We start from the raw sequence: 27901 nt of genomic DNA, 5'->3' as shown, positions 1-27901 counted from the left end.
TTCATGAATCACGATGGGAGCTTCGACTTCCAATAATATATATACTTCGTATATATATGCATATAATGTTGTTGTGGGGGGGGGACGACGAGAAATAGAGGAAATGGTGTTGGAAAAACATTCAGTTGTTGTTGTTTGCTGTCTTGTTGCTTTAATAGCATCTTGAGGAATTTGACCACCACCAGCAGAAAATAACAAGAATACTCTTAAAAGTCACGAAGTTATTTAAACTTGAGTTGATTTCCGTGATTCGCGTTACGGGGGAAGTAGTCTTGGGGGTGTTGGTCTTCGATGTATTACAAATGAATCAGAAATACCACCTCATAGTTTTCAATTAATTTTCCTTAATACTTTTTCAAGTTCTTACAGTGAAAGGGTCCCCAAAGTGTCGTCCTCAAAATAAAATATATGAAAACATTTAAGTACATTCATCTCTCACTCAAGAAGTATAAAAGAAAATCAGTGGCGTAGTGCGATTATTAAAGCCGCAAAAATTAGTATAAATGGCAGCAGTTGGCTACTCATCGCCTTTCGCCTTTCGCGCTTCTTGGTGATGTGTCTATAAAACATTTATTTTCACTTTCTTTTCGCAAACAGTTGTTGCTTTTTTTAGTGGAAACTCTAGTTATTTCTCTTTCTTTGTCTGGGCTGTACTTGGATCTGTGTTGTTTGAATGAACGTCAATCTAACACTCTAGGGTTGAGTGATTTTTTTTTTTTTTTTGTGAATATTTAAATGAGAGGCAGTTCAAGTATTGCGTCAGTAAGGTTTTAGCCATTTTTGACCCTCTCTCCCCCCGTCAGCAAAAGTCAGCGAAACTCTGACCTCCCTTCCCCCGTCAGCAAAATTTCGTCAGCTCTGCTCCCTACCTCCTAACGGATATTGTTGGGATCAGAGACGTATGCGGAGGGGGGGGGGGAGGGGTTGGCATAGGAGATGGGCACCCCCCCCCCACCACCAAGACAATCAAAAATTAATTTTTTTAAGGAAAAAGATATTTTAAAAAAATTGGAATATCCAAAGAAAATTTTTTTTATGTTATTATAAGCACTTTCTGTTAATTCCAATGCTATTTGAAGGCTAAGAACTCAAAAAAATTTTTTTTTAAAGACATTCATTGCGACCTACCCACTTAGCCATATACAGTCGAATCCCGTTATAACGAATGCCAAGGGACCGGAGGAATCACTTCGTTAAAACGAAATTTCGTTATAAAGGAATTCCTGGTTACCTAGCATTGTTCCTTTGTAAACTTATTTGAGGATTAGGAAAGTGTTCGTTAAAACGAGATTTTCCCTATAACGGTATTCGTAAAAACGGGATTCGACTGTATGCTAAACCCATGGCCCTCGGACCAAATGTAGCACTGGGGGTTTATCTGATGACCTGCCCCCTCAAACCTAATTATGTAAAACTGAACTAAGTGGCATATTTACAGATCGTTTAAGTGACCCGTGGCACAATTCCAGAGCATTTAAGCGGCCCGTGGCATATTTTCAATATCACTCAAGTAGTCCCGCAACACATTTCCAGAACTAGAGTGACATGTGAGAGCAATCAAGTGGCCCCCATTGCGGTTCTACATCACTCGAGTTAGTCGCGGCACATTCCCAAATTACTTAAATGGTCCGCGGCAGAGTTACGGACTACTTCAGTGACGCTTGGCACAGTTCCACTTAAGCGGCCCGGACACATTTCCAGATCACTTGGATCCGCGAAACATTTAGAGATCACTAAAGTGTCTCTGTAGAGGGGGGAGGGGCTTATCAATAGGGAGAATGTTAGTTCAGGTGCCCACAAACTAGTGAAAGGTTTTTTTCATTTATGGCTCCGAGTAAGATGCCATTAAGAACATTTCATATTTTTTATAAAGGGTGATTAATGACGTAAGCATCGTCCGACCCCCCCCCCCATCGATGCTGACGTAATACTTTAATAACCCCTGAGTAGAAAATTAGTGGTAATTTTTTTTCAAAACTCTTTGACGGCGTAACCTTGGGACTCCTTTCCTTACTAGAGCTAAAAAAAGAAGGAGGAAGTTTTTCAGAGTTTTCCGCACTGGCCCAGAACTCCTAGGTGTGAATGTGAGCCGATCTCCCCGTTAAAAAGACTCGCCACAGAGAGCAACAGGCCTACAACGTTACAAATATTCAATCATTACACTTCACTCACAATTTGAAGTATAGATGGCGCCACTGAAATATCAAAAACAAAACACTATCTACACGCTCAGACTGTTAGGTGCACTCACTTTGTCCCAGACTCTGCCACGAAGCTGGGCTGGAAGAGATCTCGGCAACGGGATAAGTCCGGCGGCAGAGCCCCTGGCGTTCATTCATTCATTGGCCTAGAATCCCTATATATGAAGGCGCAATTGATTACCCCTTTTAGAGGAGCATTTTTTATTTCTCGCAATTTTTTTAATGAAATTACTTGATAAATGGGATATCATCATCATCATAATCTTTATTGTTTTAGGCAAAAAGCGTCTGCAATGGTTGTAAGTAAACATTTTATAGCTGTGATTCACGACATATACAAAAAGGCGACTTTGAGGGTCAGGACCGACCCCGTTCGGCCTGACAGATAGTATAAAAATTACTTGTGGGGTTCTGCAGGGGGAGATTTTATCGCCCGCTCTTTTTTCTTGTTACATAATCGATCTTGTTAAACTGCTGGAGGAATCGCATATTGAACCAATTTTTATTAACTCCGAAACTTCGGTACATTGTCTATTTTACGCAGATGATACGGTCATCCTAGCGGACTCTCCTTTGAACCTGCAGAGAAAAATCAAAATTGTGGAAAAATTTCTGCTCTCGTAAAAAATTAAAAATTAATACTGACGAAACCAAAGTTATGGTTTTTAGGAGAGGAGGTAAGCTCAAGAAATCTGAAAAATTCTTCTTTGAGGGTCTACCTTTAGAGGTAGTAGCAAATTACACATATCTGGGTGTCCCATTTTCCTCTTCAGGTCATTTTCATTTAGCAAGATTAACTTTTCATTCAAAAACCAATTCAGCAATGAATACAGTTTTACCCATTTTAGCTGGCGCAAAAATATCCTCACCCCCCTGTAGCATTCAAACTCTTTTCCCTCTCTTGTTTTTTCAGTGCTTTCTTACGGTTCGGCGATCTGGTCCCCTTCTTATCTTGAAAAACTTGAATCGATCTTTAACACCTTTGCCAAAAGAATTTTCCATTTAGATAGAAAAACTCCGGGACGTATGGTCAGAGCGGAACTTGGGCAACCACACATTTCCGCACTTCTTTCGAAATTTATTTTGCGTTACTGGCTCAGGATCGAAAAAATGCCGACCTACAGGCTTCCAAAACAATGTTTTTTGAACTTCGCGAGAGATACGAGGCGAGTAAAAGCGAAAAATACAATTGGCTTGCAAATTAGTGGAAAATAATTGACAACAGTGGTTATTGTTTTTTGAAGCACTCAAGTGACCCAGCTATCACCCAATACTACATTCCTGTCATTCTAAACTCAATTAACATCCAAAACATGCAAAATGACATGGCTAATATTCAGAGCACCAACTTTTCACCCCACTACAAACAACTTAAAATGAATTTTGGACTCGAGAGCTACCTCACTGACTACAATATTCCGCTTAAATTTAAAAGAACTCTCATTCGTTTTGGTGCAAATAGGCTGTTCATAAACGGGAGGGTCCTTGGAATCAATCCGCAGGTGCCATGTACATATTGTAATTCCAATGAATTTGAGACCTGGGCTCACGTACTAATGACATGTTCGGCTTACAATTCATTTAGATGCAGGTATTTCGGCACACCCAGCCATGCAATCTATTTTATTGCCTTTCTCAAATTTTGTGAACAAAGGCAAAACTGTCTTTTCCGTTTGCTGTCTGATATAATATCCTTTAGAGATCTTTTTGTGGAATGAATCACACCACTTGATAATTTTTTTTTTTGCTAACATGTAATATACAGTATATATTTCACTAATAATAACTGTTTGAACCCCTCCCAAACGGAAATGTTCATTTCTAATAGCTACCGTATATACTCGTGTATAAGCCGAGTTTTTTTGTAGAAAAATTCGTTCCTCAAGTAGGGGGGGGGGGGGGGTTAGGCTTGGGTCAGTTTTTGGTGAGAAAATATCGACCCCCGCAATCAGTAGTCATTTTTGTAGCAGTGTTCGAGAAACCGACATTATTGGTATGGGATATGTTCAAACCCCCTCCCAGAACCGATAATGTCAAAGCCGAGGCAAAGAAATCTGAAACATCATTGGCTTTGATACCATGTAAGCTAACGTCGATTGTACAGCCTTTAGATGTGAGCATCAATAAGCCTCTCAAAGACTATTTGAGGAATTTGTGGATCGAATGGATGAGTTCCGATGATAAAGTGGTGTCTTGAAGAAAACTGACATTGGCCTGGCGTGACAATGGGTACATGAGGCGTGGAATTCCCGTTTCCGCCGAAATTATCATCCGATCCTTCAAAAAATGTTGCATCAGCAATGCGATGGACGGAACTGAAGGTGATATCTATCCTGTTTGAAAGTGACAATGGCGATGGAACAGCCCAGATGAAGATAAAAACGAAGATGCCGCACCTTATGATGATGTGATGGATTACGATGAGCTTGGAGACTCAGAAGAAATGGTTTAAAAAGTTTGAATCATTTTCTATTGTAAATTTCCACAAGCTATTCATTTTGCATGAAGATATAAGAATTTTTTTTCTCTGAAATGAACGGATTTTTTGGGGGATCGGCTTTTACACGGGTTTTCAACTTATTGCGGTTTTGGTGGTCCTGAAGTGGGGGGGGGGGGTCGGCTTATACACGAGTATGTACGGTATTTGTTTTCCTTTTTGTGTACTTCCAAAAATGATTATTTGTAATTATTTCTTTTACTATTTGTCATACTGTATTTGTTATTGTTGCCACCCATTGCAGAGGCTTTTTGCCTAAAACAATAAAGATCAATGGGATATCTAGGCCTTATGAATGTAAAATATGATTAGAAAGTTTTTTTTTTTGTATTGCTGCTAGGGAAAGTGGATGGTGGTTTAGCTCCCTTGTAGGCAATACCATGACATTGAATGGAATTTTCAAAATATTAATTTTATATCAAAAGGATAAATAAGTAATAATTATTCATCATTTCATTGGTAAATATTTACAAAAAAATAAATAAAATCATAAATTACAGGAAGTTATCAAGAAGTATTCAGTAAAAATTTCTACAAAAAATTCATTAATATTCTAACGTTTACAATCCGAAGACGATGTCCACCAGCAAAATGAAAACCGAAAGAACTTTGAAAATTGAACCTTTGACCTAGTGAGAGAACGTGGGCTCGGTTTCCCGCGGGGCCAGCTGAATTTTCTTTCCTGGATTTATCTTCGCATCAACCCAGCTGTCGAAACTTTCGTATCACTTTTACAAATCATCAAATTTCTCAAAACATGCGGCACATTTCTGACAAGAACACGGCGACACCTGCACATAGTAATTGTTCAGTGGTACTTCTCTTTGGTTCTATAAAAGGCACATTTTTACTGGTACGTCAATGCATTTATGGTACGTTTTTTTCTTTTTCTTCAGAAAAAGGGGGAAAGACACCACCCTCCCAGAAAACCACATACTTCTGTCTCCTTATTTGCAAGCATATCATATTGCAGCCTAGCAACAAAAACAACAATTTCACACTTCTTAGCTCTAAGCAGGGAAGGTGGGGGGGGGGGGGTTTACCCATGAAACCAAATTTCTTACCATTTCTTCATTTTATGATTTCGGAATATAAAAGAGTATGTAACTGGAAAATTTATAAGTTTTGTCCTGGTTATTGATGACATCATTTTTTGGAGATTAAATAAGGGGCCGTTCAAGTATTACGACATCATCGATGGAGGGGGGGGGGTTCCAATTTGCTGACTTTTGATGACAAGGGGGAGAGGGGTTTGGGTAATGCTTACGTCATCAACCACCCTTTATGAAAATATGAGAGGATTCAGAGGGGCAGAGCTGATGACGAAATTTTGCTGACAGTGGGGGGGGGGGAAGAGGGGTTTGGGTAATGCTTACGTCATCAACCACCCTTTATGAAAATATGAGTTAGGCAGAGCTGATGACGAAATTTTGCTGACGGGGGGGGGTCAAAAATGGCTAAAAAATTTGCTTACGTAATACTTGAACGGCCCCTCAACAATTGCAGTTTTTTTGCCCCTTTTTTCAATCTTTACGGATGAACTCAAAAACTGAGAACTCAAAAATCACGTAGAAAGTGTTTTTTCTCGTACCTAAAAGAAAAGAAAAATATGCAGTAAAAACAAAAAATATGCGCAAAACATGCAGAAAGCATGTAGTTATAGGAGCGCAAAACACATGCATTTAATAATGTAAAAATTCACCCTAAACTGGACAATACTCAATGTTGAAATATTTTCTTGAAAAAAATTGGAGTATTTTATTAAATTTGAAGAATGAAAACTTAAAAATGATCTTGAAAACATTAGTAAAATGCGATCTTGTTCTAAAGCTTTGGTGATTTTATGCATTTATATGCACTAACTGTATAAAAAGTGCTTGGTGAAATATGCATTTGCATGTAATCCGGGCTCTACTAATATCAAATCGGAATCATGAGAACTGAGCTGTCTCTTTATTTTTCACTGATTTTTTTTTCTCGAATTTTTCGCTGTGCTCGCGAGCTGCAAGTTGAAGCAGCCTGCTCTAAATACGCAATCTGCAACGTCACTCCTGCGGAGTAAGGAATCAATCGCAGGTGGCTAGTCAATATTTTTACCGCTACAAAATGATGGCATCAATCATTCACCAGAAGGAATTGGTAATTTCTTCCATGCGACGCATTTCAATTTCAACTAATTACAATATTTGGCCATGAAAACACGATACTCGTTAAAAACACGAAGATTCAGGCATCTCTCACTTTCACTTCAAAATATAGAAGTCAGACGACAGCAATTCTCGAACACGAAACACGCGTAACTCTGATGTCATAAATAACTTCGGACCGTGTGAATATACGACGCAAAGTTTTCCGAACACGCACCGATTCATTGTAAATTATTCAGAGGGATGTTTACGAGGTGCATGTGAGGTGTAGTAGTAGGGTAGCATCTTCCTGAAGATGTTGGGTGATTTCTGCGTATGACATAACAATTATACACGTTCAAATCTACTGCTGTTTCCCAGGTATAACGTCAGCCACCTAGAAGTGTAAGTCGGCTGACTGTAGTTTTCTAATTTCGAATCACGGGTCTCGCCACAGGGAGGAACACATCATAGAACAGTACAAATATTCACCAATTACACTTCTCTCACGATTTGAAACATAGATGGCGGTACTAACTCCACACACCCCACTAAAGCGTCAACCTCGGTGAAGACGACAAAATTCCATGGAATCTTCGATATCATTACTATCGAGTTTCTCTGTAATAATTTCCCTAAGTTATTTAAATTACACAGATTTTTCCGATACCCAATATTATTATCTTTCCTACAGGAGCGTTATCGCTGCCGAGGTGGCCAAACCAATCAGAAAACAGCAACAGCCGACCTGGCAGCTCGGTTCACCTGGCCGAGGAACAGCAAAGACCGTCCACCAGTAAATCTGTCGAGCAACACCTGCTAACGACTTGCGTTGGAAGCGTCACTGAACTTGGTATGAAAATATTATATGCACTATATATTTATATTGATGTACGTTATATACGTACTAACCGTTGCGAAGAGAAGAAGAAGAAGGCAATTTACTTCATGATGGACGATAACAGCTCATCTTGACCGTTAATTAAAGAGTAGCCTCATCTACTGCTGCTCTTTTTTGTTGTTGTTGTTGTTGTTGTTGTTATTTTAAGAAAAGTGGTAGCGAAGGGAGAAATATTTTTGTGAAGGGGGAAAAGGCCTTATAAGTTTATGTATGTAATGTGTGGGATGTAATCGAGAGCGAAGATGTATTGAGAGAGTTCAGTACACCTTCGAGAGAGAAAAACCATTTTTTAGTTTTCTTCTTCTTCTTCCATGGCCATTTAATGATTAATTTCGAGATAAGCATTTTTAGTGATTCGGAATGTCTCACCAAAAGTGTTCGAAATCTTTTTCCCAGCGCTCCCTTTTTTCCCGGGATCCGCGAAATTCATCTCCGACATTTCGTTCCCCTGGACGTTTCACCTCTGACATATCCCCCCCCCCTTCCCCGATGGAGTGAGCGATTGAGTGAATGAGTATGAGTGACCATATGAATAGGTGAGTGACCAATGACCTAAGTGATCGTATGTGGGAGTGAATGACCATATGAGTCACTAAGTGAGCGATCAAGTGAGTGGCCGTATGAGTGACTCACTCACTCATTTGCTCACCTGTTACTCACGTACTCCATGGCTCACTTGATTAACCATTCACTTGCTGACTTGCTCACTCAACTGCTTATCTACTTGCTCACTATGTCAATTTATCGCATCGTTGGCGTGCCGGTGGATTGCTGCTGCTGAATTTTCCGGTCACTCACTCACTTGATATTCCAAGATGATCGTATTAATTAATTATTTATTTTTTGTTGCCTTCGTCTGAGGTGACTATGCCTCTTTGTTTTTAATAAAACTTTCCGGATTTTTACCCCCATCCTTCGGGAACGATTTGATATCTGTCCGAGACAGGAAGCGGGGTGTGTCCGGTCTTAAAGGTCAAAGGTCACTCACTCATATGATTACTCACCCACTCATTTAGACCCCTTCTGGGATGAAATGTCAGGATTAAAATGCCAGGGGTAAAATGTCGGAGGCCAAGTTTCGGTATGCCATTTTTCACACATCTAACTGGATGTATGCATTGGTGTCCAAAATTGGTCGTACGTGAAATTTCTTAGCATTTGTGGGAAATTTTGAGGTTTCATCAAACAAAAGAACGATTTGAATTTTTTTTTTTTATAAATTCAGTGCAATGATTTTTCTTAGCGTTAAATACTCGACTGCAGATTTTGATCAAAAGATAGCATCTCGTTCGTTTTGAAAGCATGGGAAAAATTTTCTCAAAAGGGGGAAATTTCGAGGAAAACTTGGCTAACCAAAAGGCTACCTTCTCTTTGGTGCTGACCATTTTGCGGCTCCAGTGCAATCGTATCTTATGCAACTGCCTGAGTCCTTTCCTGTTAAGGTTCTCAATCCTTCGACTCTCGAGGACCCTTCCCCCCTCGCCCTGAGATAACCCTCATGAAAAAATTCTATGGAATTTCTTGAATCGGATAAACTCCGATTCTCCTTCTAACCGCTTAGGGGCCGTTCAAGTATTACGTAAGCAAATTTTTAGCCATTTTTTACCCCCTCCCCCCCTTCTTGTCAGCAAAATTTCGTCATCAGCTCTGCCCCTCCAAATCCTAACTCATATTTTAAAGGGTGGTTGATGACGTAAGCATTATCCAAACCCCCCCCCCTTGTCATCAGAAGTCAGCAAATCGGAAACTCCCTCCCCCCCCCCCATCGATGATGACGTAATACTTGCACGGCCCCTTATCAGGCACAAAATCTTTCATCTCAACGTGGCGCCCTTTGATGAAGTGTGGGTGTAACACTCCTGAGAGCCTACAAGCATACATTGTGAAAAATCTTTTCTTCAACTTTTCCTGGTTTTCTATATAAAGCACGTGATCTATATTTATAATTTTCGAATTTTATGTACGAAGAGCTTATTTTCAAAAGGGAACATTTCCACTTTTTTCCAAAATGCAATTTTTTTACAGTTTAAGAATATCTTTGGGATAAGCTTTGTCGGATTATGCGACCGGGATTATTCAAACGGAAATAATTTTGGTAGAAATTACAACGTACAGTCAGTCGTTTCTATCAAAAGGGAACATATCGACCTTTTCATATGCTTCGGTATTTTTCATCTCTCGATAGCGCTCATCCTTTAGGAACCTGAAATTCTGTCCGCCAACGAGGAGTGTCCGTTAATGGATAGTAAGATACATTGAGTCTCGTCGATGTATTTCAAATTTGCGTTCATCAGTCTGGGTGTCCGCTAACGGGAGTGTCCGTTATGGGAGGTTCCACAGTAGAATGGTCGTGTTTCTTATGTTACTTACGAGTAAAACATTTCTTGGCTGGAATCAACAGGTCACGTAGAAATTTCCAATTTTTCAGACTTAAAAGCTCCAATTTTAATCAAAAGGTAACATTTCCACTAATTTTTTTTTTTAAAAACGGAGCATTTCCAAAATTCAAATGCGGATAGCTCCCTTGAATATTGATCAAGAAATGTAGTATATTTAAATATCCTTCTACCATTTCTACATGCTACCTGTTGAGCTATTTTCTACTTTTGTGACGCAAACGTATTCTGGAGGAATACCTTTTTATCTTCTACTGTAAATTTAGCAAAAATGGAAATGTTCCCTTCCGAAAGTAAGCTCCTCATATACTCTATCTAATAAAAGTAATGTTTTGAAACTCCGAAATGAAGGAAACAAACCCCACGGCAGCGCTGCGTAACAGAATGAAAAGCACAAAAACTTATATTATGTATGCGATTTTTTTTAAAGGTGACCTACTGCGAAGAGTTGTCCAGTATTATCAACGGATGCACGGCAATTCGAGTCGATCATCAGCTGTTTGGGGACCCGGAGCACTTCACTCTCTGTACTACTTCATGCGGTGCTCCCAGCTGGAGCATACTGAGCACACGACTCACAGGGTACAACAGGCGCAAGAACTTGTGTACGAGAGGTACGCTATGCAGATACATATAATAATATATCGCATAACAATATTAGCAGTTTAATTCATAGTCCCGAATTTCTACTCCATCTCTCGAATTGCAAAAAAAAAAAAAAAATTAAAATTGCAATTTAATTTTTTTTGCTTAAATTGACGTCACTTACGTTAAGTAAATTTCTGCCATTTCGCCAAATCACAAATAAATGTTTCATTTTGCGAGGAAAAGACAAAATTTGCCAAACAGCTAGGTGTCAGTTTGACTCATAGACTAAAGATATATACTATTATAACTTTATGGTTTGGCCTATGAATAGTCTAATCCAGTGGTTCTCAACCGGGGGCCATATGGCCCCCCTTGTGGTACTGGGATACTTCAAGGGAGCCACGGAAGAAAATGGAGAAAGGGGCCATGACAGGTGGTTTGGAGAGCTGAGAAGAAAAATTAAGGTGTGAAGAAATAAAGATTTTATATTAGTGACTAACACTTATACAGTGAAAGAGAGAATCCAACAAAACCCCCCATAAAACCAGGACCTTCTTTAGGGCATGGACCCACCCAGGCCTCACCGCCTACATTTTGCAACAAGTTCCCTAGGATGGGGTTTTTTTTCAAGTCTCCGGCTAAATTTTTCAGACCCCCTTCCCTATATGAAATTTATTGTATGGTAAACAAAAACAAAAAAAAAAAAAGATGAAAACCATATTAGGTCCCGGGTTGTAGCTCTATCAGTCCCACTCTTGTGAGGGGCCTCATGCCCATAAGTGACCCCACCTTATGATATTTTGTATAGTGCAATTAATTTTGAAAATAAATAGGAAATATGTAGGCCGTTTATTTCCAGCTAAAGTATGGGACTACCATAGCATCACTTTGCCTAAGGTGGGGGGGGGGGGCCCATGATATTGAGACGGTCCTGATAGAACTCGGACTAGTGGGGAGATCAATAAGTTCTAGGCTAGTGGTCTGGAGGCCAATTTTCTTTGCAAAATTTTCGTTCAGTATAAATTCACTGAAAAAAAAAATCATTTCAATAAGTATAAAGTGTCTTGTTTCTAGATGAGAGTTGAAATCTCTGGGTAAGACAGGGGAGCCACGAGAAAAAAATATGGTTCAAAGGGGGCCACGGGCAAAAAAAGGTTAAGAAACACTGGTCTAATCGATAAGATTAAGTTTCTCTGCAGTTTTTCCGCTGAATTCGGATCTTCGCAAAAATCTCGTTAACACTCATTCTCAAAGGTTGGCAGCTATTCACGCATATTTATCTATGTTCAATGTTATTCCCCCCCTTGTTTTTCGTTTGTGTGCTGATAAAAGTTAGTTGAAATACCAAGGACCAGGGTATGCGATCGACAATAACCTACTAAATGTATTTTATCAGGCCATATTTAGTTCTACCGCCTCTGATCGAGTGGGTGCGTATATCGTCGGCCCATGCTGAGCACAGGCGATCTCATGTTGTGGATAAGGATGACGTCATGCAAGCTGCGAGACTATTACTTCCGGGAGTGGACTGTCCTATCAGAGAATTCGGGTAAGATTTACAAATTGTTCAATTCGACTATTCTCGTGACTGTTTCTGTGAAGTGTATAATAGTGTTCACAAGATTTTATAGTGGCGCCCCATTTCTTTTTTCCTCCGTAAGAGGAGACATTTTTGGTGTAAAAAGCATGTTGAGTTAGTATGGAAGTGCCAGATATCAACATGCATAAATACACGATGGCGGAAGTTAAGGTGGGAAGCGATGTTATACCTTGTGTAAAAACAATAGATTTTTTTTTTTGGGGGGGGGGGGAGGGGGGGTTGAGTTGGGCATGAAGAGCATGAAAGATCCTTATATAGACCCTTAGTAATACACTCCTGCTCAGGAAGTGCACAACCCCTTTTTCAGTGTGGGACCGGAAACCTTTATGCATAAAGTGACCATACGTATTCCGTATTTTACGGGACATCTCGTAACTGTGGTTGTCCCCCATTCTTCCCCCTAAGTATATGCAATGATTCTTAACTGATAAACTATATAATGATATTAGAATTACAAATTAATCAGTGATATAAATATTCATCTCACATATTGTCATATTAAACATTTTTTTCTTTCGGAAATTACATTTTTAATCCACTGCAATATGCAGCAGTGATTAATTTTAGCCATTAGCAAATTTGCCAGCGATAAATGGCAGCTTTGCTTGCCTTTGATTTTTTTGACGATAATTGGAAATGTCCCGTATTTTTCACATGGGAAAGAATTGCCGGTTTATCCTATTTTTATGGAGAAAATGTGGTCAGTAGTGCAAATATGTATAATTTTTGGTGTTTAATAATACAGTGGAATCTCAACTATCCGGCTAGCGATGACCCGACCTATGGCTACTGGATATAGCCTTATTCCTGTCGCTTTAATCAACGCCATCTATAGCAGAAGGCCTCTGCTCGAAGCGCCATCTTTACCCTTTTTTTGTAGTATATCCAATGGCTATAGGTGAGATGACTTTCTTCAGTGACGTCACGAGCTTCGAGCTTCTGCTACAGATAGATAGAACCACTCACAATCCCGGAGTGATGCAAAGCACCTTACTTCCGTTAGCTCAAAAGAGGCAGAGTTGTGTCAGAAAAAGTTAGCAAATATTTATAGCAGTGGCTCCCCTTGCTTCGTGCTCGCAAGTATCTAATCACTCGCGTCGTTCTCCAGCCATCAACTCGATGCAACGTACAAGCCACTTGACTGAAATGGATAGCTGAACCCAATGACTAGGGAGATTAGGAGATGACTTTTATATAAGAACACATACATGCACACAATCTTGTCCCCCCCCCCCTCTTCATAAGCTCTTAAGTCGTCAGATACCTGTTAGAGGGCAGAAAATGACGTAAACGCGAAACTAAAGACGTGTGGTTACGTGGAGAATGCATACGAAATATAACAATGGGCGTAAAGTTGCCAATAGTTTGTGCCTTAGTTCGTCCTGGATCGGAGTATGTCGTCAGGTTCTGGAGACCCATACCTACACAGGGACATTGACTTGGTCAGGGGAGTGCAGAGAATAGTCACGCGTGTTCTTGAGGGCATACGGGGCTCAAGCTATGAAGAGAGACTTGAAATTTTTAAATGTTTTCATTGGAAGAGCACAGGTCTCAATGGGGGGATATGATGGGGACACCAGTATCGATTGGTAAGGGACAATTCTAGGTTATGGTGTCGCAGGGAGTTTTTCTCTAATAGGGTTGTTAATAAATGGAATAGCTTACGTACGATTTTTCTCCCTAGTCATTGGATTTACAGCTATTCATTTTATATCAGTTATCCTTCTGCTATATTGTATTGCCTCAATCCGGCCTAGTCTCTTGGCGCCATGACGTCGCTAAATCATCGGAGCTGTCGCCAAATTTCGCTAAGTTTGTTGCTAATTTGGCGATATTTATAGAGGGGAAGGCGTTAATTTTCATTTTTACATAAGATAATGACTATTTACAGGCGCGCTAAAAATGACATAATAAATACTTAATAAGAACTATTTATAATTTTCCGTAACACTATCTACATATATTATTGAACATCCTTTTTCTGTAATAAATTTTGAAAATGTAACATACTGTACGATTAGATTATTAGTACATTAGATTATTACATACATTAGTACATTAGATTATTACATACATTAGTACATTAGATTATTACATACATTAGTACATTAGATTATTACATACATTAGTACATTAGATTATTACATACATTAGTACATCAGATTATACATTTAGATGATTAGTACATTACATTTACCGTATATACTCGTGTATAAGCCGACCCCCCCCCCCCAACTTCAGGACCACCACAACCGCAATAAATTGAAAACCCGTGTATAAGCCGACAAAAAAAAAATCCGTGAATTTCAGAGGAAAAAAAATTCTTATATTTTCATGCAAAATGAATAGCTTACAGAAATTTACAATAGAAAATGATTCAAATTTTCAAATCCGTTTCTTCTAACTCTCCAAGCTCATGGTAATCCATCAGATCATCTTGGGGGTGCGGCATCATCTTCGTTTTTATCTTCATCTGGCCTGTCTCATCGCCATCGTAACTTTCAAAGAGGATATCGTCTTCAGTTCCGTCCATCGCATTAGATTATTACATTATTGCATTGCTCATGCAACACTTTTTCGCAGGATCGGCGGAAACAGAATTCCATGCCTCATGTACCCATTCGCACACTAGACCAATGTCAGATTTCTTCAAAGCACCACTTTTTGTAGTTTCTTTATCATCGGAACTCGTCCATTCGATTTACAAATTCCTCAAATAGTCTTTGAAAGGCTTGTTGATGCTCACATCTAAAGGCTGTACAATCGACGTTAGCCCACCTGGTATCAAAGTCAATGATGTTTTCGATTTCTTTGCCTCGGCTTTGACATTATCGGTTCTGTGGGGTTTGAACATATCCCATGCCAATAATACCAGTTTCTCGAACACTGCTACAAAAATGACTACTGATTGCGGGGGTCGATATTTTCTCATCAAAAACTGACCCGAGTATAAGCCGACCCCCCCCCCCCCCCACACTTGAGGAACCAATTTTTCCACAAAAAAAACTGGGCTTATACACGAGTATATACGGTATGTACTGTATAAAAAGACCTGTACCAAGAGGTCACAAAATATGAATAGGAACCGTTTTCGGTATTAAAGTGGTGTTTTCGATGTCTCTCTGTTATCAGACCCGCCCAGATTAAGACGGATTCTACTGAGCTTTTTCCAACTGACCCCCCCCCCTCGGTAGGCCTGCGGGCCAGAAGTTGTGCACCCCTGCTCTTGACAATCAGTGATAATCGTAGTCTTGAAAGTGTTGGGGAAATTTGAGAAGTTTCTCATGCACAATGTTTTAATAAGTATTGGTTAGATGAGATCAGATAAAGGCCCTATTTCTATATCGCGAAACACTACACTCAATGAGAGACGGCAGTGCTACCGAGTTCAAAAAGATTAGTAAAAAATTTTTAACGTTGAATATTTTTTTCACGTTTTTTATAAAAAGGAATTATTTTTCTTCGCGCGAACAGAGATTTACTATACAACATTCCACTTTAATGCTAGTAGTGAAAGAGAACTCAGTGTCTGTAGTTATAAGGGCAAACAAAGGCAAGCTCGGGAACCCCCCCCCCCCCGTCCATCCCCGCACAGCTGCATATTCACTTGCTATATCTTATTCCAATTCCTGTTCTGTTTCTGAAAAGCATCTTGTGGATTCCTCTTAGGGCCAGGGGTCTTTTCGGACATGACGGGCCATATTGAAACTTCCCACGAAGCCCGCGGTCAACTCATGTAATTTAGTAACATCTCAAAAACGGAACCAACTGGGCTCCCCCCGAGTTTAGCTCCCGAACAGTTTAGATCCCAGAAGAGTAGATGACATGACTTTGTCTAATAATACTCAAAAAATCGTCAATGAATAAGGCGAAAATACCAGGAAATTACTAAAATACTCCTAATGCATTTCGACACACTATGGGTGTCGTCTTCAGAGGATACGAGTATCATGCTGACCGAGTTTCCCACTTGGATTGAGTACCAAATCTTGGTTGCTCAGCGGAACGAAAAAAAATATTTCTTGCTATGACGTTTGACTTGAACAGACGTATTGTTTTTCGTTCGCTGAGCAACCAAGATTTGGTACTCAATCCAAGTGGGAAACTCGGTCAGCATAATACTCGTATCCTCTAAAGACGACACCCTTAGTGTGTCGAAATGCATTACAAGTATTTTAGTAATATCCTGGTATTTGTGCCTTATATTCGTTGACGATTTTTTGAGTAGTTTAGATCTCTTTCACTCATAGCTCCTTGGACTAGGGGGCTTTAAACGTTTTTCAGCCGCGACACAAAATCAACATGATTAACTTGATCAAACGACCAATCGTTCTATTTTTGATTTACAACAAGGATGCTTGAGCGTTAGAAGAGGGTGTGCCACTTCATTGGTTTTAAAATGTATCACAGGTCACTTCAGTAGTTTGAAAATGTATCACGAGCCACTAGAGTGATCTGCAACAGCATTGCAGGTAAATTAAGTCATCTTTAAATGTGCCGCAGATCACTTGAATCACCCTCAAGAGCACTGCAGATCATTTAAGTTAATCATTGCCTGGATTCTCACTTTGACAGTCCAGTACGATGCCGACCCGACCGCACAGCGATCTTCTCAATCCACTGCTGAATGTAGGTCTCCTCTAAAGGGGTCTCTCTCCTGTCACACTTTGCTATATACTGGATATTATTTCGTAAAGGGTTCCGTGTCCCCAGTTTATAATTCGCACAAAGGCTGAAACAAAAGGTTAAGAACCCTTGGCATAGAGGTGAGAGAGAATTTTATTTTCTATAATTCGTTTCGGTTTTTTATAGAATGAGTTGCCATTACTACTTTCAGGGTAAGCGAAGATCGTTTGTATTCCCGGAAGCGCACGGAAGATCTAGAATGCGCTCGTGCCTTGAAGGTAGAGTTAGCTTTCCGCATGCTGACCAGCGGAAGGACCGACTTGATGTCACACGCGCTACAGCTTCTGCCCATCACTCAAATAAACACCTTCAACGAGCAAGGACTCACTCCGCTCATGATAGCCTGCATCAGGGGTGACGAGGCACTTGTACATACTCTGCTTGATGCCGGGGCAAGCGTCGACATCGAGGTAAGTATTTACTCATTTAAAAATGCAATGTATTTTCAACATTCAATTACCTTTTACCACCATGTTGAATGAAGTGCCTGGTGAATTTTGAGAATATGCAGAAACAATTATGCGGAGCAGGAATTCTTATGACCGGTATCATGAATGCCAGAGCATACCTAGACATTCTAGATCAGTGATTCCCAACGTGGGCGTTACCGTCCCCTGGGGGGGGGGGGCGATGGAATGTTCAAAAGAGGCTGTAGAAGCCACGGGTATAGCATAGGATTCTATGGGTGAGATTGCGTTGGGGGGCGCTGGGAGAAAAAAAATTCTGAAGAAGGGGGCGATGGGACAAAAAAGGTTGGAAAACTATGTTCTAGATGATTCGTTTGCGGGGGACTTCTGCTATAGATGATGTTGGCCCACCCCGGCCAAATAGTCATTAGAAAACATTTGCTTCTAATATTTGCTCCCCGCCCCCCTACTGCAATGAAGCACTACCGGCCAAGCCTGGCCCACTGTTACTTAGCGAATATTTACTTCCAGAACAATATTTAATACCGTAGCCGGTCAATTTGTCGCACTCAACTTGTCGCGCTCAACTCGTCGCGCATCAATTTGTCGCAGTGCCAATTCGTCGCGGTACAAATTCGTCGCAGAGCCAATTCGTCGCAGAGCCAATTCGTCGCAGTGCAAATTCGTCGCGGTACAAATTCGTCGCAGTGACAATTTGTCGTGTAACCAATTCGTCGGGACGTCAATTTATCGCAGAGTCAACTCGTCACGCGATCTGTATGTAGGTTTTTTGTCTCATACGTGAAAAAATAAACATGAAGAAAAGTTTTTTTCCATCAAGAAATGCACACAGTTTACTAAATTTTTTTTTTTGTCATTTCGAAAAAAATCATCGAAATTAAAATTACAATTGATATTAATGTTTTATTATTCAATTATTGTAGATGTTAAAAAAATCATTTTTTTTATGATAAAATTTTAAAATTCTGTAAAAAAATGTCGGTGTTTATGATATTCCCCAAATTACAGTACAGCGGAGGCTGTCTTTAAGTGTAAACTTGTATCTGTCCCATGTGGAATCGAGACTCCCACCAACATTAACCACTACAGTATCTCCACAAGAACCTGAAATAATTAATAATTTAATTTAATTAATATTTCATTTTCACCGGATAAGCCACACTTGTCGCTTTCTCTCGAGATTTCCATTACTCGTAGCGAGGGGAGTTGGGGCGCACACCGAGATGATAAATTGCGATCACACACATTTTCAAAATTGAATTTGCACCGGATAAGTTGCTCATGTTAAAAACTCAAAAAATCCAACCAATAAAGTTCATAGGTTACATTCGAGCAAATGCAACCGATAATCTTATTGGTTGAATTTTTCAAGTTTTATAAAAGGACTTTTAGAACACTTTCATAGTGTAATGCTGGCCTTAGATATATTGTCGGTAAAAAATTCCTCAAAGATGTATTCTCTACATGGCAGATACATATTCAATAGTGAATTAGGGCCATTCAAGTATTACGTAAGCAGATTTTCAGCCATTTTTGACCCCCCCCCCTTGTCAGCAAAAATCAGCAAAACACTGACCCCCATCCCCTCCCCTGTCAGCAAAATTTCACCAGCAGCTTAGAATATTTCATATCTTCAAAAAGGGGTGGTTGATGACGTAAGCGACCTTCAAACCCCCCCCCCCGCCATCGAAAGTCAACAAATCCGAAACTCCCACCCCGATCCTGACGTAATACTTGAATGACCCCTTAGGCAAATTGTGCTTTGGGATGGGCATTGATCCTAATTTATCATCTTGGTGTGTTCCCGCAACACCCCTCGCTGCGAGAAATGGAGATCCCGCCAGAAAGCGGGAGTGTGGCTTATACCGTGAAAATTGAATTTTGAAAATTTGTTTTATCGTAATTTATCATCTTGGTGTGTTCGCCCAACGCCCCTCGCAGCGAAAAATGGAGATCCTACCAGAAAGCGGGAGTACGGCTTATACGATGAAAATTTAATTTTGAAAATTCATTTTATCATAACTTATCATCTTCATGTGTTCCCCCAACGCCCCTCGCTGCGAGAAATGGAGATCCCGCCAGAAAGCGGGAGTGTGGCTTATACCGTGAAAATTGAATTTTGAAAATTTGTTTTATCGTAATTTATCATCTTGGTGTGTTCGCCCAACGCCCCTCGCAGCGAAAAATGGAGATCCTACCAGAAAGCGGGAGTACGGCTTATACGATGAAAATTTAATTTTGAAAATTCATTTTATCATAACTTATCATCTTCATGTGTTCCCCCAACGCCCCTCGCTGCGAGAAATGTAGATCCCGCCAGAAAGCGGGAGTGTGGCTTATACCGTGAAAATTGAATTTTGAAAATTTGTTTTATCGTAATTTATCATCTTGGTGTGTTCGCCCAACGCCCCTCGCTGCGAGAAATGGAGATCCCGCCAGAAAGCGGGAAGTGTGGCGTGAATACCATGAAAACTGAATTTTGAAAATTTATTTGATCGTAATTTATCATCTTGGTGTGTTCGCCCAACGCCCCTCGCTGCGAGAAATGGAGATCCCGCCAGAAAGCGGGAGTGCGGCTTATACGGTGAAAATTTAATTTTGAAAATTTATTTTATCGTAATTTATCATCTTGGTGTGTTCGCCCAACGCCCCTCGCTGCGAGAAATGGAGATCCCGCCAGAAAGCGGGAAGTGTGGCATGAATACCATGAAAACTGAATTTTGAAAATTTATTTGATCGGCGTACTGACTCTGCGACAAATTTGTACCGCGACGAACTGATTCTGCGACAAATTTGTACCGCGACGAAATGAGTCTGCGACAAATTTGCACCGCGACGAACTGACTCTGCGACAAATTTGTACCGCGACGAGTTTGTAGCACGACGAATTGACGCTGCGACAAATTGATTGCGACGAATTGACCTAGACCCATTTAATACGCCAACGCGTGCTATGATCGTTGGCGTTCTTTGACCAATATGTGGCCAGGCGGATTGGAAGATCGGGAAAGGAAGGCAATTCCTTTGAATTGCGCTGGAGGGATAGCTGGTTCTGGTCGTTCTGTTTGGCAAGCCTTCCAATACCCCAGCTTCCAACATTTGATGATCATTGCCAATGGTGGAGGGACAGCACTACTTGCCCATGACATTGGAAAGTATTGGGCTTAGCTGGACACGAGTGTAGCCCTAGCTTTACTCAAGTTCCAGTGTAATAATGTGCTCTGTCACACTACATGGTGTTTCAAACAGTTGTTTAATGACTTGAGAGTGGAGAAAATTATCAGGCCTACTCAGAAGTCTTACCTCAATGCTATAGAGATTGACTATAGAGATCAACATATATTGACTGTGATCCTTGCTAAGGCGCAAGACCCAACATCCTATAGTCGGGTCCCTAGGCTGGCATCTTTAATGAGGCCCCCAAGCTAGTCTCTCTCAATGTTCCCTTTAGAGTGAGCTTATATTGTGGAAAAACTAAAGATGATGAGGATTGACCCGAGCTGGTGCCCTGTAAGCCCCAAACTTGTGGGGGGGGGGGGGGGGGGCATGTTGAAATTGCAGGGTTCCTGGCAAAATTTCACCGATTATTTCTTTGACCTTTCTCTCGACCAAACTCTAAATGTTTTACTTTACTTTTTCTGATCCAAACTCCTGAAGAAATAAATAAAAATGGATTCCTCTTATACCGTTTTTCAAAAAACCGTCATTGGAAAAAAACGTTATAAGCGGGGAAAACGCTTAAAACAAGAAATTTCGGTGAGTTTTGAAGAGTTTGACTCGGAAAATAAGTCATACTAACTGGGGAAAATGTTCAAAATGGGAACGTTATAAGCGGGATCCAATGTATAATCAAATATCTTAAACTTCCAAATGCTTTTCCAGTTTCAGTTTTTTTCCGTTCACAGAATTTTCCCCTGACTTTTCTCAAACATTTGATATTTTTCCCTGACATTCTCTGTCCATTTTTCACTTACCCTGACTTTCCAGCTCACTGGAAACCCTGAAGTATGACCAGAAAATTGTAGAGTTTAGTCGTGTCGAAAGGTGGCATTCGCCCGCCCCCCTCTTGATTTCTAAATAAAACTAAAATGTTATCGAGTGTCCGGAGACCTTTTCAACATAGAGCATAATTGGTTTTTTTTGTTTTGCTTCTTTTTTATTGCAGACTCCCGCTTACAGCAGCTCATTCCCGAGTGTGAACCCAGAAACGCAACACTGGACGGCTCTAACTTACGCCACTACCCATGGCCATTTGTCTGTGGTGAAGGTAAGAGGTTTTTATTCAACGTGCTTTTTTACTGGAAGAATGGGGGGGGGGGGGAGGATAGTAGAGGCTTCAAAATTGAGGCAGGGTACTATAGCAGGCCTCTGCACGAAGCTCGTGACGTCACGGAAGAAGGTCATCTTACGTGTAGATAGATATTGGATATAGAAATCAACGCATGAGCCATCTTTACCCCTTTTCGTAGTATGTCCAATGGCTATGGTGAGATTACCTTCCTCAGTGACGTCACGAGCCTCGCGTGGAAGACCACGTTCTGCTATTTATGGTGTTAGTTTAACTGGTGTGCTGTGACTGCACTATGCTATATCATATCGAGGGCAGCTAAAGCGAGGGTGCGAAGGGTGTTGCACTTTGGTGGCAGGTTGTAAGGAGGGCAAGCGTAGAATTCAGTTAGACTAAAATTTTTAAAAATTTCACACAGTAAAAATTCACATGGGATCACGCGTTTGAGCCATGACCCCCCCACATCATGTGTCAGGGACCCTAGGCTCGAATCTTTCGCAGGCCTCCAAGGTAGATATTTGATAGGATATTTGACTCCCTTCTACAGTTAATTTATAGCGTGAAAAAAAGAAAAATAATCAGAGAGGATCTTGGGGGACCGAGATGAGACTTGTCAGTCCTACCTTTGTTGGGGCGATGCCCCTCCTTTACAACTTATCTCAACAATTCCTGACAAAAAAAAACCCTTTCTTTAAATTGCCCCTTCATCCCTGGATTTGGCACCTCTACAGAGCGGGCAGAGAGGAATCATTTTCTTTGATTTTTTTTTTTTTTTTGTCGATGAAACTTTTCCACCCATTCACCTCGGATTTAGCACCCCTCTTGAACGGTGCTCCATGCTGCCGCAATGAATCGCATAGCCCAAGAGCCGCCCCTGTACTCTATCACAAGAGGCAATTGCGCACGCACACACATTTCGGTTCCTTCACCTAGTATTTTTCACCCAGAGCGGTCGAATGAAGGCAAAGGAAAAATTTGGCTTTTCACTTACCCGGTCCCTGGAGCACCAGAAACAGACTTGAAATAAATTTCTTAATTAAAGTCAACCTCGTCATACATTACATTTAAAGGATAATTCCTAGTGACGATGGCTCACCATGTGCTGTTTTGAGGATTAAGTTATCTGGAATTATTAAGAACGACTAAATAATTCTGGACCAAAAAATAGGGAGGAAAAAAAAAAATCTACTTCAAATGCGGGACGTATGGTCACGAACATTTTTCACGCTAAACAATGGTGTGCGGCTTTCTTCTGAAAAAAAATAATTCAGGTTTATCTCGAGGTTCCTTAGACAGGAGCCCTGTCAGCCTCCCACTAGGGTCACTTTAGGAGCGGCACATGAAGCTTCGCGACCGGGCCGTGGGTAAGCTCGAGCCGCCGCTGCATCATATTGTATTCATTTTCTACGGTTAACTTTTTCATTTGCTTCCCTTTCCAGCTTTTGTTAGAAAAAGGTGCCAATGTTGAAGGTGGTGCGCATCTCAGTGAAGAAAAGATTACTGTTACGCCACTCCAGCTCGCTGCTGCTTCAGGTCAGCTCAAGAAATTTCACTAAAAGGTGTCATATATATCATGTAAATAAAATAAACTGTGGTCTTGATTAGCTCATGTAACATCACTTTACCGTATCTCTGTTTCTTCAGGACGATTAAAGTTAGCGGAGTTGTTGCTGATGCACGGCGCACACCCATTCCTGTCCACAACTTCCAGAGATTCGCTAGCGTACGGCGGTGCAGCCCAACGTGGTTGTTACAGTGCCATAGCCGTAGCCGGTGCGCACGGCCAACAGACGATGCTGCATCTGCTGTTGTCTCATCCCATCGCCAAGAGCAGCAAAGATGTCTTGTCCCTGGAGGAGATCCTTGCGGAGGGTGCATCTCAGCTAACTCATGACAGGAGAGCTGCTAGGATTCAGGTGATGACCGGCGTGATTCAGTCTTGTTATATCCTCGAACGAAATAATTTGTTTCTTGATTCCACATAGCTCTTATGCAAATAAAATACTCCTTACTAACAAAACAGTTTATTATGCAATCAACTATTTCGGCTGAATAATATTAATATAGTGCTTCAAGACATACTGTCATCTTCCAAAAATTGACAACAAATTTAATTGGATAAACTTGGGGGTCCCCGGCAACCTTTCAGTGGGTCCGTGAGCTTGAACGCGTGAAACTGAATTTTTTTTTAAAAAGTAGTCAATGACCTTCCTTTTATTGGTACAAAGGGCCCACGGTGCAGGACATGTTTCTCGCCTGGGTAAATGGGACACGTGCCCAGGACTCACAAATTTTTGGGGCTCTAAAATTGGCTGCTATTTGTATTTTAGGCACAACTTACATGGGCCCCTTCCCCTGCGTACGCCTATGCTTCAAAGAAGAGTACTAAACGGGACTTCCCCCCCCCAAAAAAAAAGATTCATATGTGTCATATTTGGACAGATCCCAAACTTATGAGGAACAGGCCCTGCCGCGGTGTTCATTTTATTGGTATAAGGGGTCCATGGCCTTCCTTTGCTGGTACAAAGGGGTCAGTGGCTTCCATTTCGTTGGTACAAGGAATATGTGGACTTTTATTAATTTTTTACTAATTTTATTAGTACACGGGTTCCGTGACCCCCATTTTATTGGTACAAGGGGGTCTAGCTCTAATTTTATTGGTACGGTGGACAGAATTGTACGCACGGGGCGGGGGGGGGGGTCCTGAAGAGTCTCGTGCGCTCTACAAGCCGACCAAAAATTAGAAGAAAAAAATTAATATTTCTGTGAAAAATTCAAATATACAAAAGAAAATACCTTTTATATGCTGCATTAACCACTTTCTGTTAATTTCAATGCTTTTTAAAAGTTGTAACTCAAAATATCTTGAGAAGAAAATTTTTGTGCCCCTCCAAAGGTAGGTCCTGCGTACGCCCCTGACGGTTAGCGGTTCACGGTCTATTGGTACAAGTTTTAAACTTTATTTCATTGTCAGGTTTTTATTAGACTATGAAAATCCTTTTATAAAACTCACCAATAAACATATCGGTTGCATTCGAGCAAATGTAAAAAAATAGGCTTATGGTTTTTTTTTCCAGCTTTATAAAACTCGTTTATCAAACTTTTACAGAATAATCCCCCGGACTTACAAGAAATCTGAGTTATCCCCATTTTAATGGTACACTGGTGTATGAAATTAAGAGAATTCGTAGGCTTGGTTGATTATCTCTAAAACTACTGTACCGATTTTAATGAAATTTGATATGTACATACATTGATACAAAACAAATAACCATTCAATAATTGTAATACACACGCATGATCGTGCGTAACACTCGTTGGAGTCGGAAGGTATGAAACAGCGGTTGCAGAATAAACAAAAAAATGGGTTAATAGATGGGTTAATAGGGGGTATGGTCCCCTCTTACAGATATACAAGTCTCGCAGCGTGATTTCATACTTGAAATAAGACAGTTTATCATTTCCTGTGGCAATTGGTCCCACTCGTTCAGCAACGCTGTTTTCATTCCCTGGATGGTTCCCGGAGAGGGGGGGGGGGTTGCGAGTTGCAATTGCCCTCCCCAGAGCGTCCCAGACATGCTCTATAGGGTTAAGGTCTGGAGATCTGGCTGGCCAATCCATCCGGCGAATATCCTCACTCTCTAGAAAATCGTCGAGCAGAAGAGCTCTATGTAGCCTCGCGTTATCGTCCATTAAAATGAACTCAGGGCCAACTGCACCCCTGAAAAGGTGAACATAGGGCTCTAAGACCTCACACCAGTCACAGTGCCTCTTTCAAAGACATGGAGAGTTGTGCGGCCATCCAACATGATGCCTGCCCAAACCATTAAACCTCCTCCGCCATAATGGTTGATTTCGCGGACATTGGAGGGTAGGTAGCGGGTCCCTGGTTCTCTCCATATGAACGTACGGCGAGAATCGGTGCTTGGCTGAACCGGGACCCATCAGTGAAGAGAACGGTCGCCCATTGATCCATACTCCAATCTCTATGCTCTCTGCACCATGATAAACGGATTCTCCTGTCCGTAGAAGTGAGCGGGACGCAAACAGCAGGTCTTCTTGCAAACAACCCTCTCTCATGAAGTCTTTTGGAAACAGTCACCCTTGATACACGGTTTCCTCTGGCTGCATACAAGTCACAAGAGAGCTGAGAAGTTGTAGCACTCCTGTTACGCCTCGCTATAATCGACAAATGGCGATCTTCTCTGGCCGTAGTGGTCTTGGACGACCTTGCCCAATCTTTCTCTCGATGGATCCGATATCCTGGAACTGTTTCCATAAGTTACACACGACGCTGGGCGTTAAATTGAACACTCTACAAATCTGGACTTGAGATTGGCCTTGCTTCTATCCTCCCCACAATACGCCACCTCATTCCATCATCTAAACGATGGTGGTTACTCATTTTTACTGTTACAATTTCAAATTAGCAGATTGCTGCAAAATAACACCAAGAAATTCGCCGAGGTGTGCTAGCGAACGAAATGCGTCTTAACTTACGCGCGCTTATAAAGCCATTTTCTCTACTGGCTCCGCCTACACACACGTGTACGCTTACGTATTTGACGTTCAAGATTTGCATCTTTGTCTAGAAGCAGTGGTTTTACTTTCAGTTCAGTTCTTTTCATAAAATTCGATAAAATATGCAAATTCTCTTAATTTATTTCACCAGTGTACATAGGATCTGTGTAACGCAAAAGGTTAAGAACCTTTGGTTCAAGGGGATAATCATCGTCTCTCGGTGTTTTCGGAAATTTTTTCATGTCATCATTTCAGAGAATGCGCATGAGAAAGCGGATTTTATAATTATATGTTTTGGAAATCTAGGTCTGCGTCGACGATCTGAACAGGAGCTCGGGGAACGTGACAGCTATAACCGATAACAGCCAGGTTATCAAACTAACGAAGGCACAGCTGAAGGCTCTCCAGGAAACGATGTATCACAGCGCTGAGAATGGTCACATCGACATCACTCTGGATTTGCGTAATATAGGTGCGTTATTATCATTTTCCCGATCTCTAATCAAATGGACTTTATATACAACTTTTCTGCTCTACATAATGCGTGCGTACGATTTTTTCTCTTCTTAGATTTAAGGGGGAAAAAATATATAAATTCATTAATTTTCAATATAGGCGTTCCCTGGACATTGCATTGCTGGATGAATACCTTAGCGATGGCGTGCGAGATGCAAGTCGAACCGATGATTGATCAGTTGCTGCAGGATTTCCTTCAAGTCTGGCCCGAAGACTGCAGCTCGCAATTCATTGACGAATGCCTACCACTGCTTTTCACGATCTTCAGGCATAGCAAGGTCCGTTGTGTTTGTAAATGCGCCTAAAAACTCTGTGTCGATTTATTTTTCCCGATCGTGCAATACGTTATTATTGACGCAGTTATTTATTACGTTAAGCATGCTTCAGCATGCACAGGGTGGTCATAAATTAATTTTTTTTTCGCTATAGGAAGCCCTGGCAGCAGCAAAAATCAACTCGCATGAAATTCGAGATATGGTTTTTCCCACAGTATGCGCTCGAGACTAAAGAGAAAAACGGAACAGCTCTCTCGTGGTTACGGTCACAGCAAAAAAATTCGAAAAATTCAAATGGCAACGCTCACTTTATGCAATGCCAAGTGATCGGCGTTGTTAGAAACCATGAATGATGTTGGAACGGTACCTGCAGCATCATAAACGACGGTGCAGGACGCAGTCAAAGAAAGATCTCACCAAGGTGTTTGTATGCTAGCCTTCGAGGAGAGGGAACCCGGGGGGAGGGGGGTTGTTGCAACTATGAGTTTAGTGTAGTATCCTATGAGAGTGCTTGATTTGGGAGGCGATGAGAAAGAAATTTTTTTGATGAAGGTATATTATATAAGGCTGAGACAGAGATGTAACAAAACGTTTGGGAAACTATGTGCTATACTTAAGGCCGCAACTAGGCAGAAGGGGGGGGGGGTGAGCAGACAGGTCTGGTGCCCGGGCGCTGGACCATGGGCGCCGAATTCAACATCGAACTACTTCTTTTACACGTAAGGGGTGCCGAAATTCCTGCTTACCCGGGTGACAAAGTTCCCACTACGCTGATCATCTTGCAATGCATAAAAGCGAGAACCAAAACAAACTCTGAAAGATATAATTACACAGAATCGATGCAAGAAATAATTCCAGAATTGTTAAAAACTCAGAAT

The 27901-nt window shown here is 41.0% G+C and overlaps 1 protein-coding gene across 4 annotated transcripts in view; it reads left to right on the top strand.

Annotated features, from left to right (window-relative positions):
• LOC149083942 (ankyrin repeat and BTB/POZ domain-containing protein 2) overlaps positions 1-27901 on the top strand; it is a 132619-nt gene that overhangs the window by 93134 nt on the left and 11584 nt on the right. For all 4 annotated transcript variants that reach the window (XM_089234319.1, XM_089234317.1, XM_089234320.1 and 1 more), the window contains exons 5-13: positions 7519-7677; positions 10552-10735; positions 12106-12258; positions 17147-17405; positions 21589-21690; positions 23151-23244; positions 23356-23627; positions 26539-26704; positions 26848-27026. In XM_089234319.1, coding sequence (XP_089090445.1) covers positions 7519-7677; positions 10552-10735; positions 12106-12258; positions 17147-17405; positions 21589-21690; positions 23151-23244; positions 23356-23627; positions 26539-26704; positions 26848-27026 — 1568 coding nt within the window. The remainder of the gene's footprint in view (positions 1-7518; positions 7678-10551; positions 10736-12105; positions 12259-17146; positions 17406-21588; positions 21691-23150; positions 23245-23355; positions 23628-26538; positions 26705-26847; positions 27027-27901) is intronic.

The sequence above is a fragment of the Pholcus phalangioides genome, unplaced genomic scaffold (assembly GCF_987345545.1).
Source record: "Pholcus phalangioides strain wild (caught in Gottingen) unplaced genomic scaffold, Ppha-v1.0 ptg000008l_1, whole genome shotgun sequence".
NCBI classification, from domain to species: Eukaryota; Metazoa; Arthropoda; class Arachnida; order Araneae; family Pholcidae; genus Pholcus; species Pholcus phalangioides.
The sequence above is the reverse complement of the archived record's forward strand: the minus strand, read 5'-3'. Positions and strand labels throughout refer to the sequence as shown.